The following is a 16,122-nucleotide window of genomic DNA, read 5'->3' on the forward strand; positions in this document are numbered from 1 at the left end:
CCTCTTCAGCAGTCTGCCAGAGTTCAGAAAACCCATGAGAAGTGCAAAATAAAAGGAAAGTGGGCTGACTTACCCTCCAAAGGAACAAATAAAATTCAAACAAACACCCAAGTCTCCAAAACAGAGACATGCCCCAGTGCAAAGGAATGCAGCATCTGTTGCCACAACAGCTTCAGCTTTGGTTTTAATACACTTGTCATGAAGACTGAAAGGTAACAAGGTAGAAAAGAAGGTTTACTCATAATTTAAATACACAGAAGGCATGTTGTGTTTAATTCACTAAATATTTATGTACATCCAACATCCCGTCGATCCTTAGATAAACAGAGATATTTGAGTCCCATGACTGAAAACTTTGATTGTTTAGCCCTGACTCAGCACAGATCTTTTACTGGAGGGGAGCCTTCAAAGCAGCTCTTTCTTTGGAGAGTTTTTTAACAACAGTTATCCCCAGGTTCAGCAAAGGAAATTGTAACAACTCAATACTGCATCTATGACACCCTTCTACCAAGGAAACAAGAATCCCAACCCACTGACAAGAAGGACTTTGTTCCACAGGCTGATTTACCCAAGTATTCAGGAAACACAAGGTGTGCTTCTGTTTATGAGGCAGAAGCATCATCTGGCAGCTTTTCTGACCCTGAGTGTAACACTTCCAGCAGACCGGGACTGAAAAGGAGGAGATCTTGACTGGCTGAGCAGGGAAGACTATTTTGTAAGGGAAATACTCCTCGGCTCAGGAGGGCTTTTTCCTGGCAGACCTGAGGATCAGCCTGCCCTCCCGTTTGTCCATCTCCAAGCCCATGCTGCCCAGGGCAGAGCCCTCTGCCAGCCCCTGCTCCTCCAGCCCCGCGATCAGCTCCTGGTTCCGCTCGTTCTGCTCCGTCACATTCCGGATGGCAAACACTGCCCACTGGTTCACAACTGGGGGGCAGAGTCAAGGACTGGTTATTTATTCAGAGGTGAAACATTGTTTATTGCCATTTATTATTGCATTCCCCTCCTTCCGCCCTCCCCCAATCCCTTAAACCTCAAAACCCAGTAGAAATCAAGGGTTTGAAAAAGTAAGACATTTAAGACAGGTGTTGACACTGAACCTGCAAATACTTGCATATGAGGGAACTTAATTTATATTAATTTTTAATAGAATGATTTATGTCCATTAACTTCAGTCAAGTTTACTAGCTTTTGTGTTAGGAAAAAAACCCTAACAAAAATATAAATGAACTTCAAGAATTAAATGGAGATATTGTTTCAAACCAAAATTACAGTTAATTGAAATATTCCAATGATCTTCCTAGTGGGATTAAATTAAAAAATCAGTCACTTGTTAATGATCCAAACACTTTAACACTACACTTCCAAGCACTGGCAAACAAAATAAGCTGTAAATCATGTCCAGGAAAGACAACTATTATTTTCACTGCAAGAGCTGAAGAGATGTAGAAAAAGAGAAATTATCCAGGCTAATATCTGAAAATAGCACAAATAATGTCAAGACACTTAAAATTCTTTAACTTCTAAGGTTACCTAAGCTGGGTCCTTTGTGCCTGGGAGCTTTTACACACTTTCCAGAGCAGACCCCAGGATCACCGACGGGGAGCTCCTGCTGACATTGGAACGGGCACAAGCTGCAACTCATTCACCTTCTAAGGTGGTCCCTTGGGGCCAGGATTGAGGCACATGTCAGGGCTGTACACAAAGGATTTAAATTCCCAGGATTATCAGCCAGGCATCTTCCAAGTGAACTACAGTGTTCATTTTATGAAGTGTCAGAGATGTTGGTCCCAGTTCTGCAGCTGAAAGGCTGTTTGATACAATCTTTCCCAAGTTACCCTTTCTGAATCACACAAGTGGTTTGCCTGCAGGGCACCAATTATTTACTACATGTAGCTTCACATCCAGGAGAGGAATATGCATAATTTACTCATCTCCTTGACGTCTTTTGGGTTGGAGAGTGTCTAAGCACAGAGATAAGGTGGTGTTCTTCTGGCATTTGCCAGGGGGTGAGGAGAAGGAAAAACTCCTCAGCTGGGGAAAATGGGAACCTCAGACAAAACAAGAGAAGAGAGAAACTGGCCTTACACAATCTTACACCATCTATCTTACACATCCCCAACAGAGAGAAGGGTTTGGATGAAGAGCAGCCTGGACACACCTGGCAGGGAACAGCCCTGCACTGGCATGGGTCAGTGAAACAGTCCCCTGCCTTTTAGTAGCAGTTTATATTTTTTTTCACATTCCAGAAGTCCAGAATTGAAAATCAAAAATGGCAAAGCACTAACAACTACAAGGCTTTTTTTTTTTTCCTCTGACAAAGCTCTTTACACTTTGCCAGGAAACATGCTGCACACCTTCCTGGTTCAAAAAACTCCAGTGTGAGGTAATGACAGAAGAGGGAAATTAACACCAAAAAAAATTATGCATCACATCAAAGCCTTAACAGGTGAACATGACAGAGAATATCCATGTATTCTCTTCTGTCAGTGCATCACTACTATAGTTAAGTGAAAAGACAAGTGCCAAGCTACACTGAAGTTACATAAACTGAGCATTTCCACTGAAGATTACATTTGAGCATATAAACCAAAAAAATACCTAAGAAATAAAATCACATACAAGCAGAGTCTCAGTCATTAGCACCAGTGGTGAGAACAGATTTCAGAGCAGCAAAGCAGGCAAGCTCATGAATGCTGACCAACCAAGGTTAAACCCTTGCAGGTCTTTCCCAGGTCTGATTTAGGACATTGCATCAGTGCCAAAAAGCAAAGTTCTCCCAATGGACTGTGAGAAACATGCTACCACCCTCCCTGGCTCTGCTCCTGGGATGAGGAGCAGATCTTTCTTGTTGTGTTCCTAAAATACGGCTCTGTTTAAAACACAGCACTTACAGAAAAGAAAACCTCCTACAGGAATAACAGCAGTTTTCAGGGTGACAGCTCTCAGTCTCACAAAGTGCCACACAGACACTAAAGTACTCGCAGAGATGCCTGTGTGCATTAGCTTTGGGAATAATCCTGTTACCATCATCCTTACGTCCCTCAACACAAACCCACTGCTAAACCCCACAGCAAACGCTGTTTCCCCATTACCAGATCCATCCATGCTTACATAATATCTCAGACATCCCCATTATCTTATGAACTCTATCACCATTCTGGCATTTATCATTATTGACTACTGTAGCTGAAGCTGCAGACTGGTTTCAATAACATTTTCCCTCCTTCACAAGCTCCTTTCTGTGTGTAGGTTGCCCATTGTGCCCGCACCATGAATATTCATGACCCCTTGTTCCTGCTGGGGGAGGCTCGGGCAGACCTGAGTGTCAGCGAGATTAAAGCCAGATTAAAACCCTAATACTCACATTACCCTCTTGCTCCTCTCCAAAGACAGAGACACAGGGAGAAAATTAAACATATTCGAGAGTCTCTAATCCTACCAACACTTTAAGCACTTTATTGTATGCTCAGCTTTAGAAAGAGAGCTTCTAAAGTTGCCATAGTTACTACAAATAAGAGCATGAGCCTGTTTGTTGTGAAACTGCACCAAAGAGAAGGAACACAGCAAGTGCAGCAGATCTCATGGCACAGACTTGTCTGCATTCTTCCAACAGGGTGTATTGCACTCTCAAATGAATCAACATTACAGACAAGTGAAGATGATGATATTCTGTCACAGGGAAGAGGGCATACAAAAGGAAGAAAACAATTAATTTCATTTTGCAGAAGCCTCATCACCAGACTATCTGTTTAGGGACTGAAAGCAAACATTTCTGTGCATTTATAGCTACCCTTTTCCAAAACCCTTCAGTACTGTGTGCTATGGGATTCCTATGCTATTTTGACCTATACAAACAATAACAAAACTGAATCAACCTACACAAGCATGGAAGACAGGGCAACAGCTTCATTCCACAATTTAAAATTTAAAATCATCTCCACTCCTCTGGGTTGTAACTTCAACTGTCAGGGAGGAGGGAACACAGAGAAAAAGGAAGAGAGCTGGAGAAGATCAGCCCTAAGGGATGAGAAATGTTACTATCTGGAAGCCACGAAAATCTACCTCACTAAATCCTGTGGAAGTTTGGCCACTGATTGCAAAGGAAACTTTTCACAATTCTCCTGCTTCTTTTCCCTTGGATTGTGGTCCAAGACATTGCTGGAGTCAAGGCAGGAGCCCAGTGACTGGTCTGTAGGTTTAATGGGGTGTGAAAGTACCCCCATGCCCTGCCAGGAGTCCCCAACCAACACCCCGTGGCCGTGCATTACTGGGGAGCAGGATGTGCAGACCAGTTCTCAGAGAGTATTCCAGCTTCTCACTCCCAGAGTACCAACTCCAGCTGGGACTGAACATTCCTGACAAGCCCAGTGCAGCCATCAGGACCCCTACAAACTGTCCCACAAAGCAATCTGGATTCTAGGGATGACAGAGAGCAGACAAAGTTATTAATGAGGTTTGAGGCTGACAAGGCAAATGCACAGCAATGCACAAGGAACCTTGGAAGTACATTGCTTGAAAAAGGCAAGTTTTGAAAGTTAAGTATTACTATGAACTAATACAGGATACTGAAGAACAATGACAAGGAGAATGACATGCATACATCTGTTTTCCTAAGTCCTCTTCATAGTTATTAATACTGAGGAATCTCTAAATACAACATTCTTGGTGGAGGGTTTGATTTATTACACAGTGTAGGGACTTTTTTTGTTAAGTTAGACCATTTCCTGCACTACAGTCAGTTTTCCATAATTAAATCACTACTTAGGAACTTTCTTCCTTAAGAGTAATTAGGTCTTAGGAGAAAAAGAGGATATTCTTTGTTCTATCCCATTACCTCATTTAAAATGGATTTTTATTATTTAAATATCAACTATATTTTAATCAAATATAGGAGGAGATACAAAACCTTATTAAGAAAGTCAACTCCCGTGGGTTGGAACTCTTGTCAAATGGGCTGTTTATGCAACCCCCAGCTAAAGCCATTTACAGGACCTGTTCTGGAACAGGGCTAAAACCCAGAGATAATAAAAATACAATTCTTGTTAATTGTATTTCTTTCTGGTCTTCAACAAATAATCCAATTTTGATTCAAACTTCTGCAGACTGGAATGAAATACTGAAGTGTCATGTTAGAAGAGTCACTTCCACTTGCAGATGTGACTGGACCACACTGAAAAGTCAAACCATCTCCCCTTCAAGCCTTTCAGTCCTTTGAAGCACTTTCCTTTTACAGCACCTTGAAGGTACCTCCTCTCCCCATTAAAGAGGTCTCTGGACAACTACCACAACTGCCCAGCCCAGCTGGGAGCAACGTGCTGGGACTGACCACACGCAGCAGACAGGCAGTTCTGGTCCCACCAGCAGCCAAAGCACTTACAAAGCTCTACAGGTTTCTTCATCTTGGGGGTTTTAGTAGTTTTAGCAAGTCCTAGGAGCTGCATAAGGTGACAGCAATTTAGTACAACTCCTCTACCTTTTAAAGTCAAGTCTACTTGTGCTTAAGACATTACCAAAAATGTAGTAACAGAAAATGTAAAGAACGAAAGGTTTTATCTTAATTGACTTACCTATTTTCAAAAGCCTAATTTATATTTTTAGAATTAATGCATTGGACTTTATTTATACCTCACATTGAATTATCAGCATCAGAAAACTTCATGAATTCAGCCTATACAAACTTAAAATGCTCTGCCTAGAAGGTAGAACAAAAAAAAAAATCTACAATATTCCAATTGCCTGTATTTTCCTATATTCCAGAGCAGTTCTTACCACCTATGACGCAGTCACCACACTCTGGATGATCAAGTGAGCTTTCAAAAGCAGTATTGTATGAACTGGGAATGTCACTGCTTCCTTGCCTGGCTCTTGCAGAGTCAGAACCCATTTAACCGAGAAGCCTCCAAGGTACAGAGGTGCCCCTGGATGCTGGGAGAGGCTTTTATTCCTGACCACACTCTTTAGGGATAAGATCTGTAACACGGGGAAGGGAAAGCAGAGGTTCATTCCTACTGCAGGTACCTCTCACCTGGTGCAAGGGAGGGGTGGGAGGGCTGGACCCTGCCGTGCCAAACAAGGCTCCATCCCCGCCACAGCGTGGCAGCAGAGCCTCACCAGACTCTGTGCCATGGCAGCCTGGCCTTCCCTCCTTCCCTCTCCTCACCTGCACCTGCCCTTCCCTCTCCTCACTTCAAACCACTCACCTCAAAGGCATCCAGTTTCAGTACAAAGGCAACACTCTCTGTGATTCACAGCCTACAAAAAATAGGAAACATCTGTAGCACAAAACAATTGTACATTAAAGAGTTTTTCCAGTCCCCAGGCCTTCACTAACCTGCCACACCAGTAGCTCTGCCTTCCTCGTGCAGACAAGCACCATCTTTCTGGTTACTTGTGTTTATCTCTGTCTCTGAGCATCCTACCCATCATCTGCAATGATGAATCCATTTTTCAAGTGTGCCCTATGGGATACAGAGACTTTTATCTTCTGTATAACCAGCAGACAGGAATGTTAAATCTCACCTATGACTTTCAGTGAGAGCTCACCTATTTAAGTGTCCATGGCCAACAAATATAATTTTAAGACCAGAATGGACAACTAGACCTCTTTTGCCCAACACTTCTGCACAAACACAGACGAGCAAAGCTCAGCCCCTCAGGAAATCAAGCCTGTCAATTCTGTTTCACATACAAGATATTTTCCTGGCTTTTTCTGAGGGACTTTCAGTGTTGACTGGGAGATTCCACTGTGTCCCTAAATAAACTGTCCCAGGAGGTAAATCTCTCACTCGTTACAGCCTGTGATTTATTTCTGGTTTAGATTTGTTCAGAGTTGCTTCCAAACACTGATTTTCATTATAGATTTAAAAGAAATAATTCCCACATCATAACCAAGGCACTTGATAAAGCATCTTTGGCATGAACTAAAGAAAGAAACCAAGGGAGATATTCCAAGCTCTGCAAAGTTCTTGTGTCTTGTCCCTCCACTTGGATTTTTCAGCATCCCTTTTGAAGCACAGGTACCAGAGCTAGGTAAAACATTCTGCCCAAATGTGCTGTATGTCTGCTTCCAGGTGCAGGGCAGCTGCCTGCTCCCCTGGCTATGAGTAATTCAGGAAAAGTGAACCCCAGCAGCTCACAATATCCAGTTGCCCTCTCACTCCCAGCTCTGCTCCCAGGGCCAATTTCAGCACTGATCAATCCTGAGAGCCAGAGCAAAGCACGAGGCTCGTTCTGAGCTCCAAGGCTTTACCTCCCCCCTCCCCTCAGTGAGGTGCAGCTGAACGGCCCCCCAGGGTCATTAAATGGTGTTTACTGCTCCAGCACTCCGGGTACTGAGGCCCCTCTTACCTGCACCAACGTGGGGACTGTTCTCCCATTGGTATATCTGGGTTAACAGTTCACACAAGACACACTGAGCAGTGTTATACACCCAGACTGTTATTAGCCTCTAATGCTTGCCAGCTAAACATTTAATCTATATTCTATGTGCTGCCTTTCGTGCTCTGTGGGACTCAAAAACCCAGTGCCAAAACACCTTAGCATACTATGAACTTAAACACAAAATCTGGGTCAAGCACTCCAGAGCTACAAAAGCCATAGGACATGTTTAGCTCTGTCAGGCTATTTTTATTATAATGTCTCTTATGCCAAAACTTACAGAACTTCCAAAAAAAATTAAGCCATAACCTCTAGTTTGTTTTCCTTTGCCCTATACTCAGACTTGTAATACTAGCTTAAAACCATGAATATGACACATTCATTTGTGCTGCTTAGACTGCCAATTTTTTTTAAAATTATGACTTACATTTTTAATAGAAACCCATAATTTATGAGCAACTATAAATCATCTGGTTTTAAAACAGAAATAATCACACTCTTGATCAATCTCAAGTTAGTGCTCCACAGTCAAAATATTCTGCTCTTACAGTCCCTTCTCTTACACTAATCCCATTTTAAGAGTTCATGACAACTAAATCTGTTTGTTATCCCTACCAGGTACCAGGGTTAGGAGGCTGTTGTGTTATAAAGAAAAACCTTCAGTTGCTGTCACCTAACTGCTAACAGTGCCTCAGCTTATCTTCTCTTCCCAGGTACGGAAAAAAATGCAAAAATTCCATGAAGCTGAAACTTGTGTCTCAAATTACTATTAAAACCTGCCACAAACATTGAGATATGAAGCACAGGGGGATGGGGGATGGTATCTGTGTCCACAAACTGATTACATATCGCTGGTGTGGTCCTTTTAAATGTCCTGGGACATGGAAAGAAAGAGGTTCCACCTTCACACAGAAATATATTCATGTGCATTTACATGCATAGAGAAATAACCAGCTTTTCTAAAATGCTTTAACATGGAGATTGTAGAAGTCAAATAATTCTTTCGAGAATTTGGCACCACACTTAAAAACCCAACCTGGCTCATATCTGGCATGTGGCAAAGCTAATTATAACTTACCACTCTAAGGTAGATGACAAGTTGAGCTGACACAATCTGGATTGAAGCTCTTTTTCTGTTTATAATCTCTAGGGATTCATCCATTTATACAGATTCCACAAGGATCTGTATGCCAGCTTATCTTTCAGCAAAATACGTGAGCATTTTATTGATTCAGGGTCTCTGAATAACTCCCCCCTGCTGCTTATGGTCATCTCAAATGTCACTTTATGACAAATAACCAGAATAACAAAGGTAAACGAAACTCCAGTTCCATCCTCACAGACACCAACTGATGCCCAGTGTGCACCCAAAACCAACAATGGTTAAAATGAATGGGTGTTTCCAAAGATGCATCTAAATTATAACCAAGTATGCATTTAGCAAAATAGCCATTAGCCACAATTCCATCTAGGATTTCAGGAAAGGGCTGCACCTCCTTCAGGAAATCTCCACACACCAGGAGAAAGGAACAAACCCACAAGGTCAGTGGAAGGGACTGCAAATACACCCAGAGTGATAGGAAAGGTGAGGTGAGGGACACCATTTGGGAACCGAAAGGACAGTTTAACCAGAGAGCTGAGGCAGTGAGGGCAGATCATTGCGGGCTCAGGAAGGAGCTACACAGGACAAGGCACTCACCACCCGAAGGTAAAACTGTTCTAATAACAGTGACCAAAAGTGGGGCAACAGGAAAATGCCAGAATAAAGCTACTATGCAAAGCACTGGCCAGATGACATCCCAATGTTCTTTGGAGGTATGCACAAGAAAAAATGTCAAGACAGACTGAAATATGATAAGGTGGTTGTAGAAGGCATTCCATTCTCAACAATATTTCTGAACCACTCCTAGCTTTACTTAAAAAAAAACCAACAAAAACCAAAACCTTTGGCTCTCAAATTTCTAGTGCTCTGTCTCAGCCCAGAGGGGAATTTGTCAAAAGAAAGTCTACAGAAAAATCAAGCAAGCTGTTTGAGCTATAAAAGCAGTGAAATATTATATATTTTCTTCATTTCTTTCTTTTTTTTTTTTTTGGGGGTGCTCCTGGTAACTAGAGATCTGCTTTCTTTCAAGAATTGAAGCCTGTCATGGATTTAAGTCCATCAAGAGGATTAGGGCAGAGGACAAATATGACAATATTTGGTTTAGAAATAGAGTTATTAACTTTAATTCCTCACTTTTACATGCATGAGTTGGTGCCTACAGAGATTACCCCTCTCAGGGGATTAGAAATATTAGAATGTAACATTTGAAAGAGCCTTCTTGCATTCTGTACAGCTCTGTTACACTTCCTCCAGCTCTCAGAGGGACCCTGAACATCACACACTTCTTAAGGAGGGCTGTTGTCACTCAGCATTCCTGGGTCACAGCTCATTCCTGGCCAGGAACGAGATACTAAAGAACAGATTCATATTCACATCTCTGCAAATCTGCCTCAGGATTTTATAAATTCTCAAGGAAATTAATAATACCACCAACACCCTCCCCCCAAAAAAACCTCTGAATTTCAATATTTTTTACAGTATTTTCAGTATTTTAATCATCCTGCAGCTGTTCTAAAAACTGAATTTTAGAAATTATAGAACCTGCAACCTGAAATATACCGTTAGGAATTGTAAATGTCCGAACACAAAGTGTAATCTGTGGTCATTTCTGGAAGACAAAAAAGGGCAAATGCTTTAATTTCTTGGAGCATCTTTTTCTATACTGCACACTGCATTCCTTTTGTGGTCTCAAGTCTTTCTCATATGAGGAGAATGTTGCATTTGACAGGAAAGAAGTTGTTCCTGGGGAACAGTTGGGATTACTGATAGAGTTAGTAGACATGCAACCTCTCACGAGAAATCTCTACATTTTTGTTTTCATTCTAAGATGAAGTTTCTGGCAATAAATACTTCAGAAGTGCAGTCTTTGAGTCAGAATTTAGATCTACTAAATATCATGCTTAATGCAACAAGTTTTTTGATTGGGGTTCTTCACCTTTCACCAAGTTTTGCCCTGAAGAGTTTGCAGCATCAAGGAAAGATAAACAGTGGCCTAAGACATGGAAGTTGTGTTATCCCATCTCTTCAGATGTGCAGCAAATGTCAAGTGTGATTTAAAGCAAGATCAGGTTACACAAATGCCTCCTGTGCCCCTTCCAACAGGGAGCATGTGCCCAGATCCTCCCCCTTTGGAGCTCTGTAATAATCCCACTGAGGACATTTCAGATAATATACTGAAAGTCCTACCTGGAGTGGAATCCAGACCCCTTTGGTCCATTATCACTGCTGTAAGAACAAAACTGGATAACTTGCAATGCTTCTTTCAAGGGTGTCAAAATCACCCTGTCACACAGTGACAGCAGCAGACAGGTGACCCTCCCTACCACAGCCAGTAGAATAGCTATGGTTGTCCCCTTTCACCAGCAGAAATAACACAAAGTTTGAAGCTTCTTGGGAATCACTGAAGAAAGTGCAGCCCAAAAAAACCCACCCTGATACAACACTGGGGGATTCCCTTCTGAGCCACACAGGCCCCTGGGATCCACTGTCTCTCATAAAACACGGCTCCAAAGAATTCCCAGCAACCTGCAGGAACAGGACAGGATCTGATCTGCTCAGTCAGGTGAAAGAAATAAGCCCCTCTCAGACTGTTCCTGCTCACTGAATAACCACCCCGTACCTGTTCCAGCTTCTCCTCTCACCACCTCTCCTCTGGCCCTCACAGTTACAGGCAGCTCAGCTTTGTGCTCATGCCCAGAGCAGGGATCCTCCACTCTCTCCACTCTCTCCAAAGATGAATTCTCAGCACACACAGTTCAATGAGTCTGAACTGGAGCACGACAATAAGTGACTTCTTCTTGCTCTCCTAGTTCCATCTGCAGTAGAATCATAGAATAGAATGGGAAGGGACCTTAAAGATCATCTGCTTCCAACCCCCTGCCATGGGCAGGGACACCTCCCACTAGCCCAGGTTGCTCCAAGTCCCGTCCAACCTGGCCTTGGACACTTCCAGGGCTGGGGCAGCCACAGCTTCTCTGGGCAACCTGTGCCAGTGAGAACAGGCAGAGTTGGCTTCCACTCAGCTGATATTTTGCTTCACCTTTGGCACTATGAGCAGACAGATTTATGCTCTTAACCTGTGCTGACAGGTCCCATCCCTCCACTGCTGACCAACTAAAAACTTGCTGTCTGTCGTGGTTGTTAAAGTCACAGGGACACACTCAGTACTGGCTGACAGAAAGTAAGATGTTGGTAGTGCTCTGTGTCATCCAAGGACAAGGGTAACAGCAGCAACCAGAAATAATGCAAAATTGAAGCCCTCTACCAAAGAATATACTTCACTTTGGTCCAGGCAGACTTTAAACTTACTTATTTCAAACTCACTTGTGCAGCAAAGCAAGTGGCAAAGTGACAAGGAGAAGGGGAATTCCATAGAATCAGAGAACAGCCTGGGTTGGAAGGGACCCCAAAGATCCTCCAGGTGGGCAAAACTTGACTGGGCATGAAGAGTTCATTGCTGCTCTCATCAGTACCCTGGGTCCTTTACAGATCCATACCCACCCAATAACATGATTTCACGTATGCTTGTGAAAACACAGAACCAAATAGGTCACATCCAACTACTTAATGCACTGGCAGTGCCTGAAGGGAGCTTTCCAAAGGAAGGCAACCACTACTGATGTGACATTATGCTGTATTTTTTGGCAACACTCATGGGATAGCCACATGTACGTGAAAATGCTCAACTCTCTGATGGTTCACTCTAAAAACTCAACTCACACTCCTATTTTTGCTCTCCACTGGCCTCCATTCAGTGGCAAGGCTTTTTTACAGCATGTGGCCTGGTTTAGGTTGCACTCTGTAACTTAGAAATAAAATGTCTGTCAGCTCCCCCAAAAGTCCTTGCTGGCATCTCCCAAAAACAAACTGCCATTGTTGTAGACCAGAGCAACTTGATTTCCTCCAGCTTCAGCCAGTTTCATGAACCACAATTATACTTGCTGCTGCCATCAAGTCAGAAGTATTTTCAATCTACCTCTCAGATGACTTTCAGACTGAATATAATAGAAGCAGTTTTGGGAAGGAGTATCTAAAAATTATCTTACATTTTCTACATTTTCATACATCATTTAAACTAAGGGATCTGTAAATGGATGTTCACAGCAACCACAGGTTTTCCTTTCACAAATGCTGAAAATTCTTACTCCTAAAACATAGTTAGCTAGGTGTTTACTTGTATATATAACATATATGTGTGTATACACACACAGAGACATATATATAAACATATATCCTCACAGTAACATATATTTTCTTCAAATAACCTGAAAAGCAGGATTTGGAGTAAATTTTTTATTGGTATTACCCAGATAGGCATCTCCAACCCACTCTGCTACCCTGTGGCACGCTTAATTTCTTTGTTCTTAAACACAGGTTACAAAGGTAAAGCAAAAGGTTTCCAACTTTTCAGAAGCAGAACAAGAAACTGAATTTTCAGAACTAAAATAAATAGCTCATGAAAGGACCTCTCCTTAATTTAAAGGCAAACTATTCCACTTGCATTTTGAAATAGCCTGAATGCTATTAAATACAGAGGGACAGTTATGATTAGGGTGCAGCCAGTCCCAGACAGAAGATTTAAAGGGTATAGAAAAAGTGATATTCAACCTCCTCTGAAGTTTAACTCCTCAGGCTCTGAGGTCTTCAATGAACTCTAGTCTCACTCTGCTTACCTTTTCCCCTGTGCTAAAAGCCCAGCAGCTCACAGTTGAAAATCTGGCATCTTTCAGCACTTCTCCATTGAATTTACTTGGAAACATGCAAAGTTGTAGTAGCTGCAAATTTAAAATACCAATTTGAATAATTACAGAGGTACAGCAAATTTGTTCTTAACTGTCCATAATCATGTTGGTGTCTGCTACCAATGAGGGTGGTGCTTTGTTGGCCTGTACTCATCAAATATCCTGAAGGAAAAAATACTCCTTGTTCGTATAAATGTAAAGGTTACAAGCCTGAGATGTAATTAGACAAGGTAACAGTTCTCCCACACTGGGCACTGAAAGATGAATTTAAACAATTAATTAGAGCAATGCAAACATGTCAGTTGAACTTTGTAAGCTACAAACTCCCTGGTAGTTCTATGGATGCTACAGAACTGTTCAGGATCTCACAGCACGCAATTTTAAGGTAACGACAGGTTTACAAAGGAATTTATTTTAGGATGAGAGCAGACCCATTTCCTCTTGCAGCATTCTTCCATATGCTACAAACAATAAGACTCAAAGAATTTTTCCTCTCAAAAGTAATAAAGAGCTCTTTAACATCTAAAATGGCAGTCCAGTTTCTCCTGATGAATTGCATACTTTAGGGAAATTATTTTTTTCATCCAGGAAGAAAATCCTATCACTTTTACCATTAAAGTTACATTTTTTTCTTCAGAAAATTTTGTACATGTAATTTGGAGGCAGGAGGGGGCAGAGGATGGAGCAGGCTCTGCTTGGGAGGGGTGGGCAGCAATGGCACAGCAGGAACGGGCAGGAACTGATGCCCAGGAAGGTCCACCTGGGCATGAGGAAGAACTTCTTTGTTGGGCAGTGACCCAGCCCTGAAGAGAGACCAGAAGGGGTGTGGAGTCTCCTCACTGGGGATATTCCAGACCCCTCTGGACACAATCCTGTGCCATGTGCTCTGGGCTGGCCCTGCTGGAGCAGGGAGGTGGGACCAGATGAGCCACTGTGGTCCCTTCCAGCCTGACCCATCCTGGGATTCTGGGATTTGTGCCAGGCAGGACTGGGGTGCACAAAGAGAGCAAAGAAACAGTTGAATCTCTTCAGAGATGATGCAATTGTTATGCAGTGGAGTCAGGCCCCACGTGCTGCTGAGGACCTGGTTTGTGGTGTCCACAGGTAGCAGAATATGCTGCAAAGCAGATGAAAGTAGAAACAGCTAAACTGCCAACTCCTCCTCTGCTTCTCTGTGTAAGTTCTGCTGGGAAGGCAGCAGATGAGGAATGTCATAGGCAGGGGAGCACTAACTTCATGTAGCACAAGAGCACCTGGAACAGCACGAGGTCAGAGCAGCAGCCAGGAGCTGCACGGCCAACCCGGCCCCTCTGCCCACATGCTGCTCACTCGCCTGTATCCCCCTGCACTCTGTGCCATGGATCAGTGGTGAAAGCTCACACAGTTATGATGTCTTTAAAAACCAAGTAAACAAAATTTTATCCTCTGGTAAGAAGTTTATGGTGCAGCCATAAAATGTCAGCCTGTATCAAAAGGTGTAAGAAGTCCCACATTGCTCAAAATGCAGTAAAGACTCCCAGGGTATTTTATTTTCATTTCATTCAAGATTGTAAATTAGAACTCCAGCCTTTGAAGGCCTCCAACTTTATCCTCTTTTACTACCAGCTAAAATGAAGGATTAATCCTAGAAAGACATTCTAGAGGTAGTTGCACAGCTGTGCTTTCCAGCAAAGAAGTCACTTGGGACCAAAGCTCCCTACCAGGTTTTCTCAGGGCTGCTTTTCTGCTCAGGGAAAGGGAACTTTCCCTGCCCTTCCCACCTCATCCAGCAGTGCCCCTTCCCTGAATGGCCCCACAGAAGTACAAATCTGCTCCTCAGTGCCCCGTCCAGAGCCACACTGCCAGGTCTCCAGGTGCAGAAACAGTGAGGAATGTAAAACTTGTGCACATAAAGCAATAAAGTGAGTAACTCAGAGGATACTTAACACTCCTTGCTCCTCCACTCAGCTTGTGCTGTCATCTACATTATTTCAAGACATATTTATATGTAGATGATGTTCCACAGCACACAACTGAGAGAATATGTACCATTTTCACAACTTAATTTTTGTGTGGGTTTTTTTGATACTTGTTAGGAAGTGACCTTTTTCTTATCAATTAATTTTGAAAGCTCGCTTCATGTGTTCAGTATAAGAAAGGCAACATGACTCTACACAGGAAATGCATTTGCTTTCCAGACACACTTACCAGAAACTCACACAGAGCTAATGATCAGATGGCAGAAAATCCCTGACTGAACACACGTGGCAGGATGACTGTGTGGTGCTTGAAGAGATGGGAAACTCTGCTTAACAACTGCTTCTCTTCAATATAAAGCTATTTCTCTCTAACAGCAGTCTGTCTTGGAAAGTCTCTACTCTTAAACCCCCGGAAAAAGATAATATGAAGCACAATACCATGTATATTAAAATCTCCCCAACATTTCAGTAATTAGCACCATTGATTTTCTCAATTATACACATTCTTACAGCAGCTTGTTAGCCTTGACTCTGTGCTTAGAATAACCTCCCCAACCCCATTTATTAAGTGCAGAGAACTGATGGGGTACTGTTTCAGTCCCCTGAACAGATGCTTCAATGGAAGCAAAGGTTCCAAGATCTGACACAACAGTCAGAGTCTGGATTCAGATTCCTGTCACAGCTGGCTCTCTGAGCTGACATTTGCAAACCAGCAATATTTATTATTTTAGGAAACAGAATATAACCACAATTCAACTTACTTAGAATCCAGCTCATGAAAGCCTATTTGTGCCTTTGCTCACTTCTGAACCATTTAAACACAACCTAGAAAGTCCTGAGGCCAGTCACACTTGGGCACCCAGTGAAAGCAGTGCTGGCACCCATCTGTGAAACCCCACACCTCTCCTCGTGAGTCACACTCAAAAACAGAACTCTTTTGTAA

The 16,122-nt window shown here is 42.6% G+C and overlaps 1 protein-coding gene and 1 long non-coding RNA gene across 4 annotated transcripts in view; both read right to left on the bottom strand.

Annotated features, from left to right (window-relative positions):
- Nucleotides 1-244: 244 nt before the first annotated feature.
- Nucleotides 245-16,122, bottom strand: part of ATXN10 (ataxin 10) — a 67,281-nt gene continuing 51,403 nt past the window's right edge. For all 3 annotated transcript variants that reach the window (XM_051772552.1, XM_051772553.1, XM_051772551.1), the window contains one exon: nt 245-924. In XM_051772552.1, the coding sequence (XP_051628512.1) occupies nt 737-924 (188 nt within the window). In that variant the 3' untranslated portion in view covers nt 245-736. The remainder of the gene's footprint in view (nt 925-16,122) is intronic.
- LOC127463305 (uncharacterized) lies at nt 5,581-16,121 on the bottom strand. Its single transcript, XR_007900774.1, has 3 exons — nt 15,409-16,121; nt 13,153-13,254; nt 5,581-6,252 (listed from the first exon to the last, which is right to left on the bottom strand). It is a non-coding gene; the product is annotated as an uncharacterized LOC127463305 (long non-coding RNA).

Source organism: Manacus candei, unplaced genomic scaffold (assembly GCF_025592945.1).
Source record: "Manacus candei isolate 608988 ecotype Guabito, Panama unplaced genomic scaffold, ASM2559294v1 h1tg000153l, whole genome shotgun sequence".
NCBI lineage: Eukaryota > Metazoa > Chordata > Aves > Passeriformes > Pipridae > Manacus > Manacus candei.